The sequence below is a fragment of the Vespula vulgaris genome, chromosome 5 (genome assembly GCF_905475345.1).
Source record: "Vespula vulgaris chromosome 5, iyVesVulg1.1, whole genome shotgun sequence".
Classification (NCBI taxonomy): domain Eukaryota; kingdom Metazoa; phylum Arthropoda; class Insecta; order Hymenoptera; family Vespidae; genus Vespula; species Vespula vulgaris.
Window position 1 is genome coordinate 5997519 of NC_066590.1, and position 19063 is coordinate 6016581.

Here is a 19063-nt window from a genome sequence, read left to right on the forward strand (position 1 = left end):
TTATTCAAAACAAAAGTAATAAAATTGCGATGACAGAATTGAGGTTACTTTTATGTGTTTTTATCTATTACAACAGAATAATAACTTATTTTTACCTTTTCATGAAAGTTGATAATAGCACTATTAACGTTAATTAGCACAGAACATTAGAAGAGATTTATAATTCACTTTTAAATAATGATCACTTCGTTTATCACGACGTACAATCAACAAAGACTAAACGGAGACTGCGCCGTATCTAAAATGTGAACTGCTTTTATATGGGAACGAAAGTTAGATTGACAGCCAATCAGAACGCGGAAATTATATTTTAGACAGCCAATCAGAATTGCGGAAATTTCCGTCTGATTTTCTTTGCTTTATAAATGAATTATATTACACTAACTACAGTAAAATTATAAAATTAAAATTATAAAATAAAATAAAAAATTAAAATTATAAAATAAAATTAAAAATTAAAATTATATGTAAAAAATGGAAATAAATTTGTCATACAAAAGGATAAATAATTTCTAGATGAATATATTCCCTAGATATATGTGAGCTTCTCTCCATGCAGCCAACTTTATAATTTAATTTCATGAAAGAAAATTTGTATATAAGTTATTTGCGACTGCAAATTTACTCATATATATTAGTGAAGCTTTCGATACAAGTTTAATATAATATTTTATATAATTGTTGTGATCCGATATTATCGTAAGTATTTTTAAGATAATATCATTCAATTACTTTATTAATATATAGGTAAGAAACTCGCTCTTCAAATTTTTTCATAACTTCTTGTCACGTGTTAAAAGTAGTTATATATTCTAGAAAAAGTATTAGGCTGCGAACACGTTTTAAAATGCGGTTAAAAATACGTCTTATTCACATTTGCATAAGGCATAAGTGCACCAGTATTAAGACAGATACACGATATCTTAAAAAAATTGTCAAAAAAAGATTCATTTTACATAACAAAAAGTTGGAAAATTGTAAAGTTAGTAGTAGTATTGCCTCAACCTCTAATAATGTAACTATTAATACCATTGAGTCTCCTTACGATCAAAGTAATTCCAACTTCTCACTATTATCTTCAAATAAAGAAGATCCAGATATATCTAAGAAATATTATGTTGCAAATGAACCTAAAATACCTGACAATTTTGAACAAGCATTTTTACTTCCCTTTATGAAATCAAATTCTTCATCGCAAAGTGCAAATAATGATTATAATAACGAATATAAGGAAGATATACAAGAGGAAAGTACAAACCAAACTATAAATAACAATAACAATGACAGTATCAATAACATTACTAGATTTAATGAAATTAATATGCAAATGCTTTCTAAACCACTGCATGAGCATTTGTTTAATAAAAGTGAAAATCATGTACGTCTTTCTCAAGAAGCAATAGAAAGTATAAAAAAGAATTTACATAATTACGGAATAAATACAGAAGAAGTAAAAGCAATACCAGACGTTGATATACGTTTACCTCCTTTGAAAGGAAAGGACTTGGAAGAACATTTTTATAATATTGCTATAGAACAAACTGCACCTTATCTAAAGATTATAAATAACATTATTACAAAGATACCTGAAATACCTTCAAAGTGGTTGTTGCAGAAAGGTTGGACTAGATATACTAGTGATGGTGCAGAAAGTGTAAATTATCCTTTAGAAGATGGAATGATTTTAGATGTAGAGGTTTGTGTAAAAGAAGGTCCATTACCAACAATAGCTACAGCTGTTACTGAAAAAGCATGGTATGGATGGGTTTCGCCAATTCTTATAGAAAATGTAAAAGGTAATTTTGGTACTAATTATTTTACTCCAAATATGTTGATTCCTGTAGAAAGTGATGCAGATGAATGTGGTATAAAATTAAATAATTTTCATAAAAAACCAAAGATTATTATAGGCCATAATGTTTCATATGATAGAGCAAGAATAAAAGAACAATATTGGTTAAATTCTACTGGAACACGTTTTGTAGATACAATGTCATTACATGTATGTATTAGTGGACTTAATAGTTATCAGAGAGCAATTCTAAAAAGTGAAAAACAAAATAGTTCTACTGAGAAATGGTTGAACTATACTTCAACAAACAGTTTGAGTGAAGTACATAAACTTTATTGCGGAGAATATATCAGCAAAGAACAAAGAAATATATTTGTAGAAGGAACTTTAGATGACATAAAAAAACAATTTAATGATTTAATGTCTTATTGTGCTTCTGATGTACAAGCTACACACAATGTCTTTTGTAAATTATTTCCAATCTTTCAAGAAAGATTTCCACACCCTGTTACATTTAGTGGAATATTAGAGCTTAGTTGTACATATCTTCCAGTGAATTCCAATTGGCAAAGATATTTAGAAGAAGCAGAGTCTACTTATGAAGATTTAAATTATGAATCTAAGGTTATACTCACTAAAAGAGCAAATACTGTTTGTAAATTAATGCATAATGAAAAATATAAAGAAGATTTATGGATGTGGGATCAAGATTGGAGTACTCAAAATATTAAGATGAAAGCTTCTTTGTCCAATATAAAGCTACAAGAAAGAAAAAAGGAAGAAAATAATAATAAAGAAATTAATGATGTAAGTTTAAAGCCATATTCAGAAGATGAGGATGAAGAGGAGGATCCCTTGCAAAAAGAATTTTCTTATCTAGAAGAAACAAAATATTTGTTACCAGTTAAAATACCATATATGGCTGGATATCCTGCTTGGTACAGAAAACTTTGTCCTAAAAAAACTGAAAATGAGGATGAGAATTGGGAACCTGGACCACAACATATAAGTACTTCTATGCAGATTACTCCAAAACTTTTAAACTTAACATGGGAAAATTATCCTTTGCATTATATTAAGGAACATGGTTGGGGTATATTAGTACCATATAATAATGATCTGGATATTGAAACTAAATTACCTCTAAAACAACTATTAAATCAATGTCCATTATCAAAATCAACTAATCATGAAGGTTCTACAGATGATACAATGTTAATACTAGATAAAGAAGTAGAAAAAGATATTTACAAAACAGAATTTTGGAGGAACAAGAAAAAAAGTACAACAGATTATAATACAAAGTACAAAGGTACTGGAATTTGGTGCGATATTATTTTAGATAATTGTTGTTATTTCTTCAAATTACCACATAAAGATGGTATTAACTTCAATGTTGGTAATCCCTTGGCTAAAGATTTTTTAAACAAGTTTTCAGATAATGTACTTGCTGGATTAGATTCAAGTGCTACACAAATTTTAAAAATAGCAAGAAAAATATCTTATTGGAGAAACAACAGAGATAGGATCATGTCCCAACTTGTTGTCTGGTTTGAAAAGCATTGTTTGCCAAGTAGTTTAAAGAAATACAACACACAATTTGGTGCAATAGTTCCACAAGTAGTTGTCTGTGGAACATTAACAAGACGAGCAGTAGAACCCACATGGATGACTGCTTCTAATGCACACGTCGAGCGTATAGGTTCTGAATTACGATCCATGGTACAAGCTCCACCAGGATATAACATAGTTGGTGCTGATGTTGACAGTCAAGAATTATGGATTGCATCAATTATTGGAGATGCATATTATAAGAAATTGCATGGAGCAACACCTTTTGGATGGATGACTTTAATAGGCAACAAATCAAATGGAACAGATATGCATAGTGTTACTGCAAAAGCTGTAGGAATATCTAGAGATCATGCAAAAATTATCAATTATGCAAGAATTTATGGTGCTGGACAAAAGTTTGCTGAAAGGTTGTTAAAACAGTTTAATCCTACAATGAAAGAAAGTGATGCTGCTTTTAAATCTCGAAAAATGTTTGCTTTGACAAAGGGTAAAAAAATATATACATTGAAATCTGAATATATTAATGAAGATTTTGAAGATAAACAATATACATCATTTGAAGCAATGAAGATAGCAAAAGCTTTTCAAAAATCACTTATGGAAATGTTTAACAAAAGTAAATGGATTGATGGTTCAGAATCAGCAATGTTTAATAGACTTGAAGAAATAGCTTGTAGTCCTACTCCTGTAACGCCATTTTTAAATTGTAGGCTTAGTCGAGCATTAGAATGTGATGAAGAAAAATATTTACCAACTAAAATTAATTGGGTAGTACAAAGTGGTGCAGTTGATTTTCTACATTTAATGTTAGTTTCAATGAGATGGTTGATGCAAGATAATGTAAGGTTTTGTCTTTCTTTTCATGACGAAGTAAGATATTTAGTTCCATCGCGGTACAAATACAATGCTGCTCTCGCAATGCACATAACAAATCTTATGACAAGATCTTTCTGTGCTTTGAGGCTTGGTATGAACGATTTACCGATGTCAGTAGCTTTTTTTGCATCTGTAGAAGTAGATACGGTTCTTCGAAAAGAATCGATTCAAGATTGTAAAACACCATCAAATCCTCATGGACTTGAACATGGATATGGTATTCCTGTTGGAGAAAGTTTAGACATATATGCAGCATTGAAAAAATCTGGTGGATCTTTAGGATCGTGGCATCGAATAAAACGTGATAAGAAAAATACATAATGCGATAAAAAGAATACGCAAAATAATTTAATTCTATTTTAAACAAGTTTAAGTTAATAAAAATTCGATCGAATCGAAGTATTATATTTAGTTGTATTTTTAAACATGAATCTTATTTAATTATTATATTTTTGATACTATTGCAGTCGCCATTTATAGATTATCAGATTGAAAATGTCAAAAACAACGAAACGTAAACATGTTGCGAAGGAAGTGGAGGATTTAAGTATTCCAACAAAATCTCAATCGATCGTCAAAGTTGTCGAATCGCGAGGTAACAATCTCCATGAGATTGTAAACTCAACTGGTGAACAGTATCTTGTATCAATGCCAGTAAAGTTTAGGCGACATATTTGGATAAAAAGAGGAGACTTCGTATTAGTTGAACCCATTGCCGAAGGCGATAAAGTAAAAGCAGAGATAGTTAAGATATTAACACGAGTAAGTTTTCATTGAAGATATATACAATCAAATATATATAATACTAATAAATAAATACAATCAAAAATATATAATACGATTATTTTTGCAGGAACACATAAAATGGTACCGTATACAGAAGTGTTGGCCATTGGAATTTGACGAAGTCTCGAGTAAAAAGCAGCCTGAAGAAACAATGAAAGATAATAATGACGAAGAAGAAGATATGGAAAAAGAAGACCTTTTTGTAAATACAAATAGGATAATAACTTATGTTTCTGATAGATCAAGTGATTCGGACACGAGTTCCGATGGGTTCAACTAATAATTAATATAAGGTAGTTTGTAAGATTTTATAAACAAATTGTATATAAATCGAATTTATTATCGATTATTATTCAAGTGTTTATTTCAATTAAGAAATTTTCTTATGTTATTACAATAGTACTATCATGGTATTGATAAGTGTTTATTAATTTTAGCAATTTTTTTATGAAAATATAAAAATTTGCAAAATGATATTATTATTCTATCATAAAAAATGATAAGCTTCGTTTCACTATTTTAGCAATTAATAATTCTCCTATATTTTCCTGTAATATAATAGATATCTATTATAATAATTGTTTAGAAACAAAAGTTGTTGAATGAATATGCGACGTATGTATATATACCTGGAAAGTGTGTAATCATTCATTTATTATATACTTTAATATGTACTGAATCTATGCACATCATTTATTCATTACTAGATTACATAAACTATTGTACAAATTGAATAGAATATAATATAATTTTTACCTTTGTCTAAAAGATTGATCTATATTGATTAAAAAAGACCTATTGTATAAAGCAAAATCTATTAAATTGATTAAAATCGATACTGGAAAATATTTTACGTTTCGTTGTGTGGACTACAGCATATATTAAAATAATTGCAAATTTTCGTTTTATTATATAGCGATTGACGAGATGATTTTACACGAGAAAATAAAATATCTTATAAGATTAAGAAATGACGGTAGTATAGATAAGACTGTGATATACTATACCGAGACGAACTACAATGCATAAATTAATCTTAGAAAGTTTATGTTATTTTGAATCGAAAAAGAGAACTTATCTTTTATCGGCGAAATTAGAGAGATACATGGTGACATTAAATGTTATCACTACCGATTATTAAAGTCAGTGTGTTTCCGCCTGTCGACGAAGATTGGTGTGGGGAATTGTACAACAAAGGCTTGCAAAGGAAAGCAGTCACCTTCGAAATTCTAATTGTTTTGTAAACGTGACTATCATAACGTTAGTTCTGCTTGCTAAAATCTGCTTTTATCTTTCTTGATACATACAAACAAATTTTATTCATTAAATAAAAATAAAAAAGAAAGTAGAAAAGATTTATTTATTAAAAAAGTGTCACGAGAAAATTTGATCGAACGAATGTATAAGAGGATCATTTTACCGGTAAAATGCAATTACTCATCAGTCCAATCGTCGTCAAACGAAAAATCAATAAATGACGATGATATAAAAGTTAAAGATAGAAAAATAATGTGACCATTTATGTTTAACAAGAAAACACATTGCCAGTTCGATAAGGATCTTTTTGGATTTGGATTTTCCATTCGAAGACCTAATCCTTTTCACTTTCAAGTATTATTGACGTTACCAATTCTTAAGTTAAAATGAGAAAAACAGAGTGACGTTTTCGAAGAATCAAATTTTGTCCTATCGTTGTCATTGTGATATATAGGAAAGTTTTTCTGCCAAAATGGATTGTACAAAAACAATTTTTAACGAAAACGATTTTTGGAACAAGGATATGAAAAATATAACGGAAGAAGAGTATCTTAATGAAATATTAGGTCCAAAATATCTTCCTATGAATATGGTATTGCCTCTAACTACCGTTTATGTGGCAATCTTTGTGTCAGGAATTTTTGGTAATATCGCCACTTGTACAGTTATAATAAAAAATGCATCGATGCAAACTTCAACGAACTACTACCTCTTCAATTTGGCTATTTCCGACCTGACTCTACTTATACTCGGTAAGCCTTCTATGCATCTTGCTTAACGATGCATTTAAAAGAGAGTTTTCACGGTGCATAACAAATCGATGTTAATAAAAATTGATCGAATCGACAAGGTATAACTCTTTCATTCTCTATCTATCGTCTATCTATCTTGATTTTTTTCATTTTACGTCAAACGAATGACGATATTCATCGCTCGAATTGCTTTAATCTAATTAAGGGCAAAATTTGATGAATGATAATTTCTGATAGACGATTAAAACATGTTCGTGACAATGATAATGCGATTAGATTTTCAAGATCGTGAACATTTGTAAAACTAAATGAGATAGTAAAGATTATAATGACGCAAATTGTTGATGCAGATCTTATTTTCTTTTTTGTTCTTTTTTTTTCAAAGGAGAAAGATCGTTGAAAATTGAGATATTTTACAAATTGAAACGTTTGATTTCAATACGCGATACGTTTTCCTCTCCTAAATGAGAAATGAAGATAACAAGTTTTAAATTAATCTTAGCTTTGTGTGTGCTCTGTACACTCACGATTTTATCTCGTCTGTGTCTTATTTATCGATAGTAAGGTTGCTTCTATTTACGTCATTACGAAACACTTCAAATCTCTGTCAAATTTGTATCACCAAATGAAAATTATCCTTAATACCAATTAGCTATCTTCGCGTTAGCATTACTCGTTATTAATGAGATACGATACGTTTATCTATTTAATGAAAGATTGAATTATTACAAAAAAAAATTAACCACATAGAAAATTTGAAGAAAATAATATTTGTTTATACGTATCGAAAGGAAAAGAGAAAATATAATATATAACTACTCCTATATTAAGAAATGTAATAGAATGAGAGTGGTGCTCGAGAGGTTTTTATTTCCTTGAAATCGTAACACGTCGAGTTCGATAGTATCAAAAAGGTGTACGTGATAGTTCGAAGATTTTACTTTCTCTCGTATGAAACATAATAAAAAAGAAAAAGAAAAAAGAATTCAAAAAACGTTCACAATTTCCATTATACTCGTTCTGCGAAAAAAATGATTAATAAGAGAAAAGAGTGAAACAGACGGAAATACAATAAGATAAAACGCGATATGCAAACAAACAAATTATTTTATCTGGCAATAATATGCTAACGCATTATAAATCTCACGAGAAAAATATCTGCAAATCGAACGATAATATAATGCAAATTCCTTTCATTAATTGGATATCGATCGGAAATATATAATGCAAAATGAGATTTTAATGTTCAAATTTATCACAAAATTTCAGGTTTGCCGAATGAACTTAGCGTATTTTGGCAACAATATCCTTGGACTTTGGGAGTTGCACTTTGCAAAATTAGAGCATACGTGTCCGAAATGTAAGAGATTTTTCCCCATTCACTATTTCTTTAACAATCTTTTATCTTAGCTTCTATATCTCTTTCGCAGGTCTTCTTACGTGTCAGTTCTCACGATAGTGGCTTTCTCGATGGAACGATATTTTGCCATTTGTCATCCCCTTCATGTTTATACTATGAGTGGACTGAAAAGACCAATACGCTTCATTTTCGCCACATGGTTTATAGCTTTAGTATCAGCGATACCCTTCGCCATTTATACTAAAGTCAACTTTGTCGAGTACCCTCCAGGTTAATAAAGAAATAATAGCTTATACTTTGATTGTCGGAAAAGATATGACATTACATATCTATTCTATCTTCTACGATATATACCTATATAAGCTTTAACACGTATTATTATATTGTCCAAAGGATTATAATATATATATGAGAATAATAATGAATTTCAACATTCGTAGAATCAGGAAATTACTCCACCGATTCGGCAATCTGTGCGATACTATCAACTAATATGCCGAATTTTCCACTCTACGAGATAAGCTGCATCATCTTTTTCTTTTTACCGATGCTCGTTATTCTCGTTGTTTACACAAGGATGGGTTTGGAAATAAAAAGGAGTATGAAACGTATAGCGGGGCCGATCGTTCACAGCTCGATTCACGGAGAAACGCGACAGGTTCAATCGAGGAAATCCACCATCAGGATGTTAAGTACACATTGTCGTTCCTCTTATTAAAATTATGAATTTAAAAATATCATGTATAAGATATATACGATTATTTTTTTGTTGCAGGTGTCGTCGTTATCATGTTCTTTCTCTGTTGGGCACCCTTTCATACTCAGAGATTGCTCTACGTTTATGCAAAGGATTGTGATTATTATCCCGACTTAAACGAATGGCTTTATATTTTGAGCGGATGCCTTTATTACTTCAGTACCACGGTAAATCCAATTCTGTACAATATGATGAGCGTAAAGTACAGAGAAGCTTTTAAACAAACGATTTGCTGTAAACGGAAATTAAGGAAAAGATGGACCGTCACACCACCCGATCTTTGTCGATGCGAATCTAACGAAGAGGCTCATCTACCACGTTTTATATGCTCTATGAGGTTTGCTCGACGATGAAAAAATAGTATAAATAAGATGAATAAACATGACAAAAATAAGTAAATTAATAATAATATTAATATTATATATATATATGTATATAAATATTTTTAAGGTATAGATTCGGCCAGGCAAAAAAAGTCTTTCGATTTTCCTCGAATCGAGATCGAGTTGCTCAAGACGGATCTATGTGTGATCGTTACGGTGAAATTCGGAAGATTAAGAATCAGGATTCATCCAAATCTCTTCTGAATAATAACGGACATCCTGTTATGCAAGAACGAAGCACTGAGGAAAGTACAGCATCGAAAGAGATAGTGAAAGAATCGATCTCAACGGCTAGTAGTAACCTCTAATAAAGACAATGACCGTGTATTTTAATAATCGGCGAAAATCCTGATTTTTCTCTTTACCTGAAGCTACTAAAAGAAAAATCTTGTTAATTTTATATATATATATATACATGCGCATAAAAAGTTGGTATTTGTTATTTTTTCTTTTAGTTCTTTGTATATTTTGTTAATGATATTATCGAAAATTTTTAAGTACAAAAGTGAGTCAGTATTGATAAGCGAAATGTGTAACTTTTTTTTTAATAAATCGATCATTAAAAGAAGTCTTTTTAATATTTCCTTTAGATAATATCGACATTATATGAAGACGAGGAAGGAGTTATCATAAGAAGTAATTTTATTTTATATAAAAAACAAGACGTCCTTTGTGTTCTTTATCAATCGATCAATTTATATGCAGATCAAATCTCCGGCAAAGACAACTATGTTTTCTGAATTCAATACAACAGAATAACAAAGGAATCAAGTTTGTTACGGAAAATTATTTCTTTATTTTCTTTCATCGTTCTTTTTATGTTTATAGTTTTTTTTTTTTCTGAAACAGTCACTCTTCACAGTAACTCGAAGTTTTAGCCAAAACTAAGCAAAACCATTGAGCTTTAACTCACTTAGTTTATCCCCTCTCTTCCTTTTCTCTTCCGTTCCATGCGAAACATAGCGTATCGTGCTTCACTATCAATACGTTTCAAAGTTCATCCTCTATATACCCAATTGCAAACAATATATATTTATAAGATGATATAGAACATTTCTCACATTTAATGCAAAGCAAAGCTGCAGGAGACACGTGAAATTTAAATGCGAAAAGTGAACAATCCCCCAAAATAATTGATCTTTGACTCGATGAATGATTTCGTATCAAATATCGATCTTGATTCATTGTTAAATGAACAAAGTAAAAAATCGTGTTTTACTTTTAAAATTATAATGCATTAGCACGAATATTTATATTGTTTTAATATGCTTTTTATTGTTTTTAGATTAAGTTGATGAAATTTTCTTTCAATTAATATATTTTTATATATAATTCGCATTCGCAAAGGATATACATACTTTGTTTTTTCTTTTTTTTTTACAAAAGGCAACTTCGTTGTTATCAACGTTCTCATTAATTTCAAATCCTGTCGTACTGACGTACTTAAATTTTTGTCAAAATGTATAATCTAACCTAAGCCATGTAAAATATAGTTGATCCAATCTGTCACTTATTGAACATGCTACGAAAGGAAACGTACGCGGAAAACATGAACTCAGTTTTGTCCGTATTTCTAATCCTTTTTAAGGGAATTGTAAAAGTGACAATAGACAATATACATCGTTAGTAATGATCTTATTATTTGATGATATATTACATTAAGATTTAAATGAAAAGAATTCAATCCTATTGCAAACGTCAAATGAATTCGGATGAAAATGAAAAAACTTTTCGATATTGGTACTTGGTAAGTAAGATTACTTTTAAATCTATCTCTTTCTCTTTCTTATTTTTTTTTGTTCTTTATATTTTTTTACAATTCAATCATAATATTGGAATAAACTTTAATCAATTTAATATAATTTAATAATTGATACTTTGACAAAATCGCACAAGACAAATTAACTTACTCACATGCAAAATTGGTGTAATATGCGATTTTGGAAAACTCTGAACAAACTTTGTTCAGAGAGAGTTACCAAACTGTTAGATAAATCGATAAACATCACTAACATTTTCAAAATAAATCATTTTTCTCGTTCACTGCTTCCACATCTTTTTATATGATTTTTCTGAATGGACCGACGATATCGCTGATTATTAATCTTTGCCGACATTTTTCTTAGTAGCGAATGCAAAAATATTTTACTTTCATAAACATTTTTTCTCTTATAGATAATCACGTTTCACATATCTTACTTTTGAAAATTGTTTTTATTATTTCTTTCATACAAGAAATTTATAAGCCAATAATATTTGAAAAAAAATTGATAAATTTGTCCCAAAAAAATCGGAAAATTCATAGCTTGAAATTCATGTGAAAAACTTTTGCAGCTCCTTCTTTTTGTTTTCGTAATTGGCACGATAATCCTACTTCTGGAACCTGTCCACGTTTTCAAGCCACCGTATGAAGGCAGTCCCTTTCACGTCGATTGGTTTCAAGTTCATTTACCTACATGCGCGAGAGATATAATTCCGACTAGGAAAGAAAAATTGAATTATTCTTATTATAGAAAATATGATCGTAGTTCTCAAAAGGATGTGATACATTTTTTCCTGCGTAAAGATTTATAGAAGAAAAAAAATATAAATATCAAATGATCCTCGATCAAATCGTTTGAACGACTTACGAATAATGATAAAAATTCGCTAGGAATTTTTATAGTAGAATACGAGATGGCGAGTTTGAACAAAAAATTTCATAATAAAATGTATTTTATGATATCGTCTTATAATACAGATTATATTCGAAATGAATGCGAAATAGGTAAATCAAGAAAATATCCCTAGGGTTCCAAATTCATGAATACATTACAATATTTTCTTACCACATTGAGTTCGCACGTTTACATCTTTATATTTTTCTAAGAAGTTCGAAGTTACTTCTTTTTTCTTTAATGATTAATTCTAAAATGAAAATCGTTTCTTTACATTATTATAGCTATCACCATATGGATGGTAATAAATAACTTGTCGGTACTTTGAATATGTGAAGAAAATTGGTGGCAGCAGAGATTGCACCTAAGAATTACATGCGATTAACTTCATAGTCTGATTAATCAACCTACCACCGTTGAAGTACAAAAAGATAATCGACTGGTAATTTATTATTCTGTGGTAAATGTATCAACGAATATTAAATAACACATTATATCTGATATTTGACGAATTTTCAGGATTAGCATATGATTTATTTGTTTGCTCATTCTTAGGATTTATTGTTGCGATTATAAGGGATAATGATATTTCACAAAAACTCAATTTCGAGCCAATTCTAAGAAAGAAAATTTAAAAAAGGAACAAATAAATGATACTGTAAAAATGGATATAAAAGGTCGAATAAAATAAAAAAAAAATAAATTAAAAAAGAAAAGCCTGATAAATCTTGTGATTAAAAACTAGGAAAGATCGATAATTAGAATAATTTTTTTAAGGAGAGTACCGTAAATCCTTAACGTATCATGACATGCGCGTGATTTTATTTACGAGTAAAATGGTCCAATTCGCAGACTCTCTTGGATTGAAGCTAAGGGTTGGATGCGTGGTAGATGGGACGCATGGCAAGCGAATGAAAGTCATAGCAGTAGTGGGTCACACAGTGTTCTCATCACTTGTTCACGAGGTGTCGAGTCGAACGCTCTTAAATCGATCATATTTCATTCGCGTATTTTCTAAGCATAATTTATAAAAAATAAAGAATCAAAAAGCTATGAATTTTCGTATAGATATTCGTGATACGGTTTCGTGATGATTTCGAAGAAGTTTTTCAATGGAACGTGAATTTGAAATAGAACGTTAATTAGAAAATGAAATGATTGTGATCCAAACTGACATAACTTCTTTCGAAATTGAAAAACGATGGATAATTTCGAAAAATTCAATTTATTGTTATTTTCGATGAGAGATTTTATTTATTCTGTAGTGTGTGTTCACGATTGAAAGAATTATTATTAAATCGATAACGAAAAGCAAAAGAAATTATCTTTCTATTCTTATATTTGCTCTTCGTTAATTTGATTAATTTGTTTGCACAATAACGAGAGAAAGAAATTCAGTATTTAAAAGGCATGAATATATCAAACCATTACGTGGTATCTTTAAAAAATCTTACGAATCTGGATGAATCCGAGTATTTGCAAAACAAACTGGGTTTGAAGCATTTACCGCTTCAACTCGTTTTACCTATCACCTTTGCTTACGTTATCATCTTCGTTACCGGTGTTTTCGGGAATATCATGACATGTATTGTTATTAAGAAGAAACCAACGATGCAAACCGCTACGAATTATTATCTCTTTAATTTGGCCATCTCGGATCTTCTCTTATTGGTTCTAGGTGAGTCCATCTATCTAAGAATTTGTTTGTTTTAACTTTCACGAAGTTCAAAGAGTTTTGACGCTCGTAAGTCGCCAACGAATTGCTGTACATATACGTTTATAGGTTGTGAAAAGAAATTTTAAAGATAGTATGTATTCTTTTCTATCTAAAAAAAAAAAAAAAAATCGCATAAATATTTACATACATATACGCGTACATTTTCCGCGATTTTCGTGAACAATTGCATCAATCACTGTCACCGACTTTTTGAGCGAAGATAAATTTGTTCGTATTCTTGAATAAAGTCCCTTTTTTATATTACCCTCATTTTTTCCTAAGCTTGATACTCTATCACTTTAAACGATCCTTTTGTTTCCATACAGAAAAAGTTAAGTTTAATTTATTTGCGAACTTTAAAACGTTATAACGATAATGGCATTGTTCTTAAGAGAGCAATTTGTGCAACATTCCAAGTTTCTCACGATTCTTATTTACTTTTCATTTAAATGATTTCAATAATTTCTCTCCGAGGGAAAAAAGTATTAGAATTTCAAACAAGAAAGTACCTAACTAAACCAATTTGCTATTCATTATAATTTTATTTTTACATTCATCCAACGTTCTCGAATTTATTCTATTCCTATTCTACCATTTTTCTTTGAAAATTTTAATATTGCATTTTGTTCGTATGCATTCTACTCTATGTTATACATTTCCGTCCGTCAAAAGATATGAACCGTCATGCTCGAAAGTCGCTGTGCTTGCAAATTCTCTTGGAACACGCATGATTCGATCTTTAACTCACGATTAAAAATTCATTCATCGAATGATATCCTCATTATATCCAGAATTTATTAACGGCTTCCACTTATTCCAAATCATTCACTATTCTAGTTCTCTATCATCTAAATATCAATCTTTGAAATTTTTCATAAGCATTCGTTATTCGATTTAAAGCTTTCGTTAATGATGCATGAAGATTAACAGAGATGCGGGAAAAGAGTAAAATAAAATATTTGCAAATGGATTAGCATGAGCAAAAAAAAACCGATGGAAGAATACAAAATTATTGGCTATCAGAGTACAAAATTGTATTATACAAAAGTCAGACTTTCAATATGCTATAAGCATGTATTAAAATTTTTTTTATAAAATCTATTGGCAAAATATAGATAGGGAATACCATAAAAATTCGAATCTTCATCTCTTACCAAAAAAAAACTAAAAAGATTTATCGATTGTATACGAATATATATAAAGAAGATGCGTGTGTATATGCAAAAGTAGATAAGCAATTTATCGTTTTTTTGGATAACATTTTAAGGAAGATAAACGTGTGTGTATGTATGTCTATATGTATATAGATATATGTATGTATAAAATATAGAAATAACGATATAAACTTTGAGACTACATAAATCTCTTTCCATAGTATCATATTTTTGATCCCTCTTTTACCTTCTTTGAGCTAAGATCTCGTCGATAAAAAATCACATCCATATTATTCTCCATATTATTATAACAAAATCGTTGAATAAACGTTATTTTAATTAGCGAAATTATTAAGGTTCATTATGCAATGATAGAAATAATCTCAACAAAGCAAACAATAATAACACGTTAATTAGCTCTTCTATGCTGAATATTTATCCTTTTTTTCACAGGATTACCCAATGAATTGAGCATATTTTGGGAACAATATCCATGGCAATTAGGATTGTGCATGTGTAAACTGCGAGCCTTTGTGTCTGAGATGTAAGAATGGAATTTGTTTTGGGATTAACAATTATCTTTTCCTTTAGTATTTTTTTTTTCTTTCTTCCTCTTTCTTACATCTTTTTAAGGTCTTCTTACGCATCGGTGCTTACAATAGTAGCATTTTCCTTGGAAAGATATTTGGCAATTTGTCATCCTTTGCATCTCTACACGATGAGTGGTTTAAAGAGACCTATAAGATTTATTCTCGGTGTCTGGCTAGTGGCTTTGATCTTTGCAATACCATTTGCCGTTTACACCACCGTCAACTATATCGAGTATCCGCCAGGTGCTATTTTGTTACAAGATACATCATTCATTCCTCATTATCGTGTTTAACAATCGATTTTTTTATTCCTTTTATTCGACGTTCAGAATCAGGAAGATACTCGGAGGATTCAGCAGTATGTGCGATGCTTTTAGAAAATATGCCAGACTTTCCTCTTTACGAGTTAAGCTGCTTAATATTCTTTCTCATCCCCATGGTGTTTATAGTGGTTCTCTATGTACGAATGTGTCTCCGAATACAAAGAAACACGCTTGGTCGCAGTATCGAGGGTTCGGTCCATGGTGAGACGAGACAAGCGCACTCACGAAAAGCTATCGTACGCATGCTTAGTAAGTAAGAGATTCATGATTCAAGAGTAATCTAATTTATAGAATATTTTGATGAATTACTTGTACATTGTCTCACGTGTTCGACGATACATAACCGAAGTTAATATACGAAATCAATATAAATAACGTAGGAAAAGACGCGTAATATGAAAAAAATTGATTCTTCTTTCAAGTCTCATTATACACGTTCTTAATTAAAATTATTGCAACTTAAAAAATATTTAGAATTTGACGTTTAAAACTCGATTAACAACGCGCTTAAAGCGAACTTCTTTTTCCTATAAATTATTAAAATCCCTGAACGTTGAATGACATCTTTTATATAATTGAAAGACAAAATGTACGAATATCCATCATAATTTGAAAGTCCTTTAACGAAAGCTCGTTCAATGAATGAAAAGTTCGTCGACTGAAGCACCCAATGCTGTGTGTCAAAGCAAACTGTTAAGTGGAACAAATAAAAGCTGATATACGCATGTGCAGTGGTAGTCAATAACGGTGATTTCATGTCGATGAGAGAAGGTTCTCTTCCCACCAATTTTTTATTAGACGAAAAAATTTAATCATGCCTTTGAAACGTTTATAAAAATGTGTTTAAACGTCATATTCAATCTGGTAGGAGAACGAATAAAACTAATGATCCAAATTCCGAATATATTTTTAACTGACGTATATTTTGCAATTGAATTTCAATAAATATTATTTGTTTATTAAATGTAATCGTTACTAGAATAACAAATTGAGAGTCATGTTTCTCTGAGTAGTTGGTACAATCGTATATTTATTCATCTCACGTCTTTCAAAACGTAATTATATTTTCCTCTGTACGAATAGACTAATATGAAATAGATAAAAGGTGAAACTTCTCTTATCATTCTAGCGGATTGCTGAATTATTATTCACAATAGCTGTGTATATTCGTTACATGATATACGTACGTCAATCAAAATTCGAATACTGCCAACCGATGAATGTACATGCATACGAACGTATTTCAGCAAAGGGACCAAAGGATAAACGTTTACCTTTCGAACATTTATTTGCTTTTGAGAACATTTGAAGCGCCTTTTACTGTCGTTTATATACTTTTACGCGTTTCAGTTCTTTCAATTTCTACGTTCTATCTATACTTATTTATCTAGATTCAAAAAATGTATAAAAACGAAATATAAAAGAATCCTATCTACACAAATATGTTTCAGTCGCCGTTGTGATAATGTTCTTCGTTTGCTGGGCACCATTTCATGCACAACGATTGCTTTACGTCTATCGAACGTCGTACTTCGACGATATAAATGAATGGTTGCATCCGTTGAGTGGGTGCCTTTATTATTTCAGTACCACCGTTAATCCGATTTTATATAATGTGATGAGCGCAAAATACAGGATGGCATTTAAAGAAACATTATGGTGTTCGTCTGTCAATCTTTCTACACCATCGGACGGTAACAATAGCGTCACGGTTTATGATTGTGAAACTGGGAAAGAATTTCGTATGCTGCGTGTAAGGAGTTCTCGTTACAAAAGGAGTATCAAGAGGTAAATCTATTGCTTGTGAAAAAAAAAATAGAAGAATAGAAAAAAATTAAATCGTACTTATATCGAGTTTAAAAAGAATCCTTCGAAGAAAAAATTCCTAACGATTTATTTTCAGATATGATTCGAGCGAACAAGCAAACATTTTACAACGATCTTTAAAGAATTTGCATAGGAATAACGAGGACGATGGGAGAAGTTCTCCGACCGAGACTTTCATCGATGATGATCCATCGATCATCGCATCGATAGAACTTACGAAATCATCGCTGGTTGTACAATCGTACAACGGACGAGCGAGATGTTGGACGACCAAAAAGGAAAGGACCTCTTCAAAGGAGACGCATATTTGATCCGGACATTATTTTCTTAGACGCAAGAATTCGTTCTATAAGTTTATTCTACAGACGGAAGAAAACTAATGAAGATAGATAAATCGGATGAGGTTTTCTTTTAATTCCCAATGGATATTCGGTATTTCATATGAAAGATGAAATTTGTTTTTTCTTTATGAATATTGATAGTTAATGTAAAATTTCTTAAAGATATTACGCTCGTACAAATGCGCTCGGAATTTTCTAATAAATACGAAGAACGACCGATTAAAATCTGTTAAATTGTTGACAATTATTTATGTTTGCAGATCATATTTTAAGTACAAGAAAACTAATGTATCTTTTATGCTCTTTCACGTAAATCGAAGGATTAATCGTATACCGTAAATATAAAATTTTTATTTGTTAGATATACCATTCAATAATCGTATATATATATATACGTGTATATACGATATTATATTATCTCTATTTTGACAATTAAATAGCAATCATTTTTCACTTCCATAACTGTAATAACATATCGAATGATAAAGAGAATTAAACAATACTGCAAAATTACATTGTGTGACAGTCGAATATGTACGTACATGTAAATGTTTTATGCTGTAAATATACACTGCTTCTCTAACAAGTGTATTCTCCTAAATAAATGGTTTTAATTGTGAACATGCATATATCCGTCCATTTTATATAGGTTATTATATTTTTAGTATGCCATTTTCTTTTTTTACTGAAATGCGTTGAATTTACTGACGCCAAATATCGTTGGATTTTATACAAAAACTTAATGAAATTATAAGAAATAATTTAATTGTACATCCGACAGATAACTCAAAAGATATATGCATATTTATATAAGGATGATTACATATTTATTTTCGAAATATACATACGCTTATAGTGTTGTACGTTTGAAAAAATCACTGAATCTCCATCATAATAGGGCAGAGCACAAAAAAAT

The 19063-nt window shown here is 30.2% G+C and overlaps 4 protein-coding genes across 7 annotated transcripts; all 4 read left to right on the top strand.

Annotated features, from left to right (window-relative positions):
• The first annotated feature begins 587 nt into the window (after nucleotides 1-587).
• LOC127063848 (DNA polymerase subunit gamma-1, mitochondrial) lies at nucleotides 588-4801 on the top strand. 3 transcript variants are annotated; one of them, XM_050994113.1, is made up of 3 exons: nucleotides 588-699; nucleotides 817-4544; nucleotides 4711-4801. In XM_050994113.1, the coding sequence occupies exons 2-3, from the start codon at nucleotides 848-850 to the stop codon at nucleotides 4734-4736; spliced, it is 3723 nt and encodes a 1240-aa protein (XP_050850070.1). In that variant the 5' UTR covers nucleotides 588-699; nucleotides 817-847; the 3' UTR covers nucleotides 4737-4801. The 3 variants fall into 3 exon arrangements, with proteins under 3 accessions (XP_050850070.1, XP_050850069.1, XP_050850071.1); XM_050994112.1 differs by lacking the exon at nucleotides 588-699 and having other exon boundaries at nucleotides 706-4544; XM_050994114.1 differs by lacking the exons at nucleotides 588-699; nucleotides 4711-4801 and having other exon boundaries at nucleotides 706-3983; nucleotides 4078-4230.
• Nucleotides 4565-5364, top strand: LOC127063856 (probable RNA-binding protein EIF1AD). Its single transcript, XM_050994125.1, has 2 exons — nucleotides 4565-5005; nucleotides 5097-5364. Exons 1-2 carry the CDS (start codon nucleotides 4739-4741, stop codon nucleotides 5307-5309), a joined length of 480 nt encoding a protein of 159 aa, XP_050850082.1. The 5' UTR covers nucleotides 4565-4738; the 3' UTR covers nucleotides 5310-5364.
• Nucleotides 5365-5656: 292 nt separating this feature from the next.
• On the top strand, nucleotides 5657-10088 carry LOC127063852 (neuropeptides capa receptor-like). Of its 2 annotated transcripts, none has more exons than XM_050994120.1 (6): nucleotides 5657-7038; nucleotides 8308-8398; nucleotides 8469-8668; nucleotides 8839-9090; nucleotides 9174-9492; nucleotides 9612-10088. In XM_050994120.1, exons 1-6 carry the CDS (start codon nucleotides 6759-6761, stop codon nucleotides 9844-9846), a joined length of 1377 nt encoding a protein of 458 aa, XP_050850077.1. In that variant the 5' UTR covers nucleotides 5657-6758; the 3' UTR covers nucleotides 9847-10088. The 2 variants fall into 2 exon arrangements, with proteins under 2 accessions (XP_050850077.1, XP_050850076.1); XM_050994119.1 differs by having other exon boundaries at nucleotides 9606-10087.
• A 3020-nt stretch (nucleotides 10089-13108) lies between these two features.
• LOC127063853 (neuropeptides capa receptor-like) lies at nucleotides 13109-18761 on the top strand. Its single transcript, XM_050994122.1, has 6 exons — nucleotides 13109-13873; nucleotides 15520-15610; nucleotides 15700-15899; nucleotides 15986-16228; nucleotides 17431-17767; nucleotides 17883-18761. The coding sequence occupies exons 1-6, from the start codon at nucleotides 13606-13608 to the stop codon at nucleotides 18115-18117; spliced, it is 1374 nt and encodes a 457-aa protein (XP_050850079.1). The 5' UTR covers nucleotides 13109-13605; the 3' UTR covers nucleotides 18118-18761.
• The last annotated feature ends 302 nt before the right edge of the window (nucleotides 18762-19063 follow it).

Bases quoted from the DNA above. Each gene is read 5' to 3' on its own strand.
- LOC127063856 (XM_050994125.1), top strand. From the start codon at position 4,739: ATGTCAAAAACAACGAAACGTAAACATGTTGCGAAGGAAGTGGAGGAT. The intron at 5,006-5,096 runs GTAAGTTTTCAT...TTATTTTTGCAG, and splicing joins TAGTTAAGATATTAACACGA to GAACACATAAAATGGTACCG.
- LOC127063848 (XM_050994113.1), top strand. From the start codon at position 848: ATGCGGTTAAAAATACGTCTTATTCACATTTGCATAAGGCATAAGTGC. The intron at 4,545-4,710 runs GTGATAAGAAAA...ATACTATTGCAG, and splicing joins ATCGTGGCATCGAATAAAAC to TCGCCATTTATAGATTATCA.
- LOC127063852 (XM_050994119.1), top strand. From the start codon at position 6,759: ATGGATTGTACAAAAACAATTTTTAACGAAAACGATTTTTGGAACAAG. The intron at 7,039-8,307 runs GTAAGCCTTCTA...ACAAAATTTCAG, and splicing joins CCTGACTCTACTTATACTCG to GTTTGCCGAATGAACTTAGC. The intron at 8,669-8,838 runs GTTAATAAAGAA...CAACATTCGTAG, and splicing joins CTTTGTCGAGTACCCTCCAG to AATCAGGAAATTACTCCACC.
- LOC127063853 (XM_050994122.1), top strand. From the start codon at position 13,606: ATGAATATATCAAACCATTACGTGGTATCTTTAAAAAATCTTACGAAT. The intron at 13,874-15,519 runs GTGAGTCCATCT...TTTTTTTCACAG, and splicing joins TCTTCTCTTATTGGTTCTAG to GATTACCCAATGAATTGAGC. The intron at 17,768-17,882 runs GTAAATCTATTG...ATTTATTTTCAG, and splicing joins TACAAAAGGAGTATCAAGAG to ATATGATTCGAGCGAACAAG.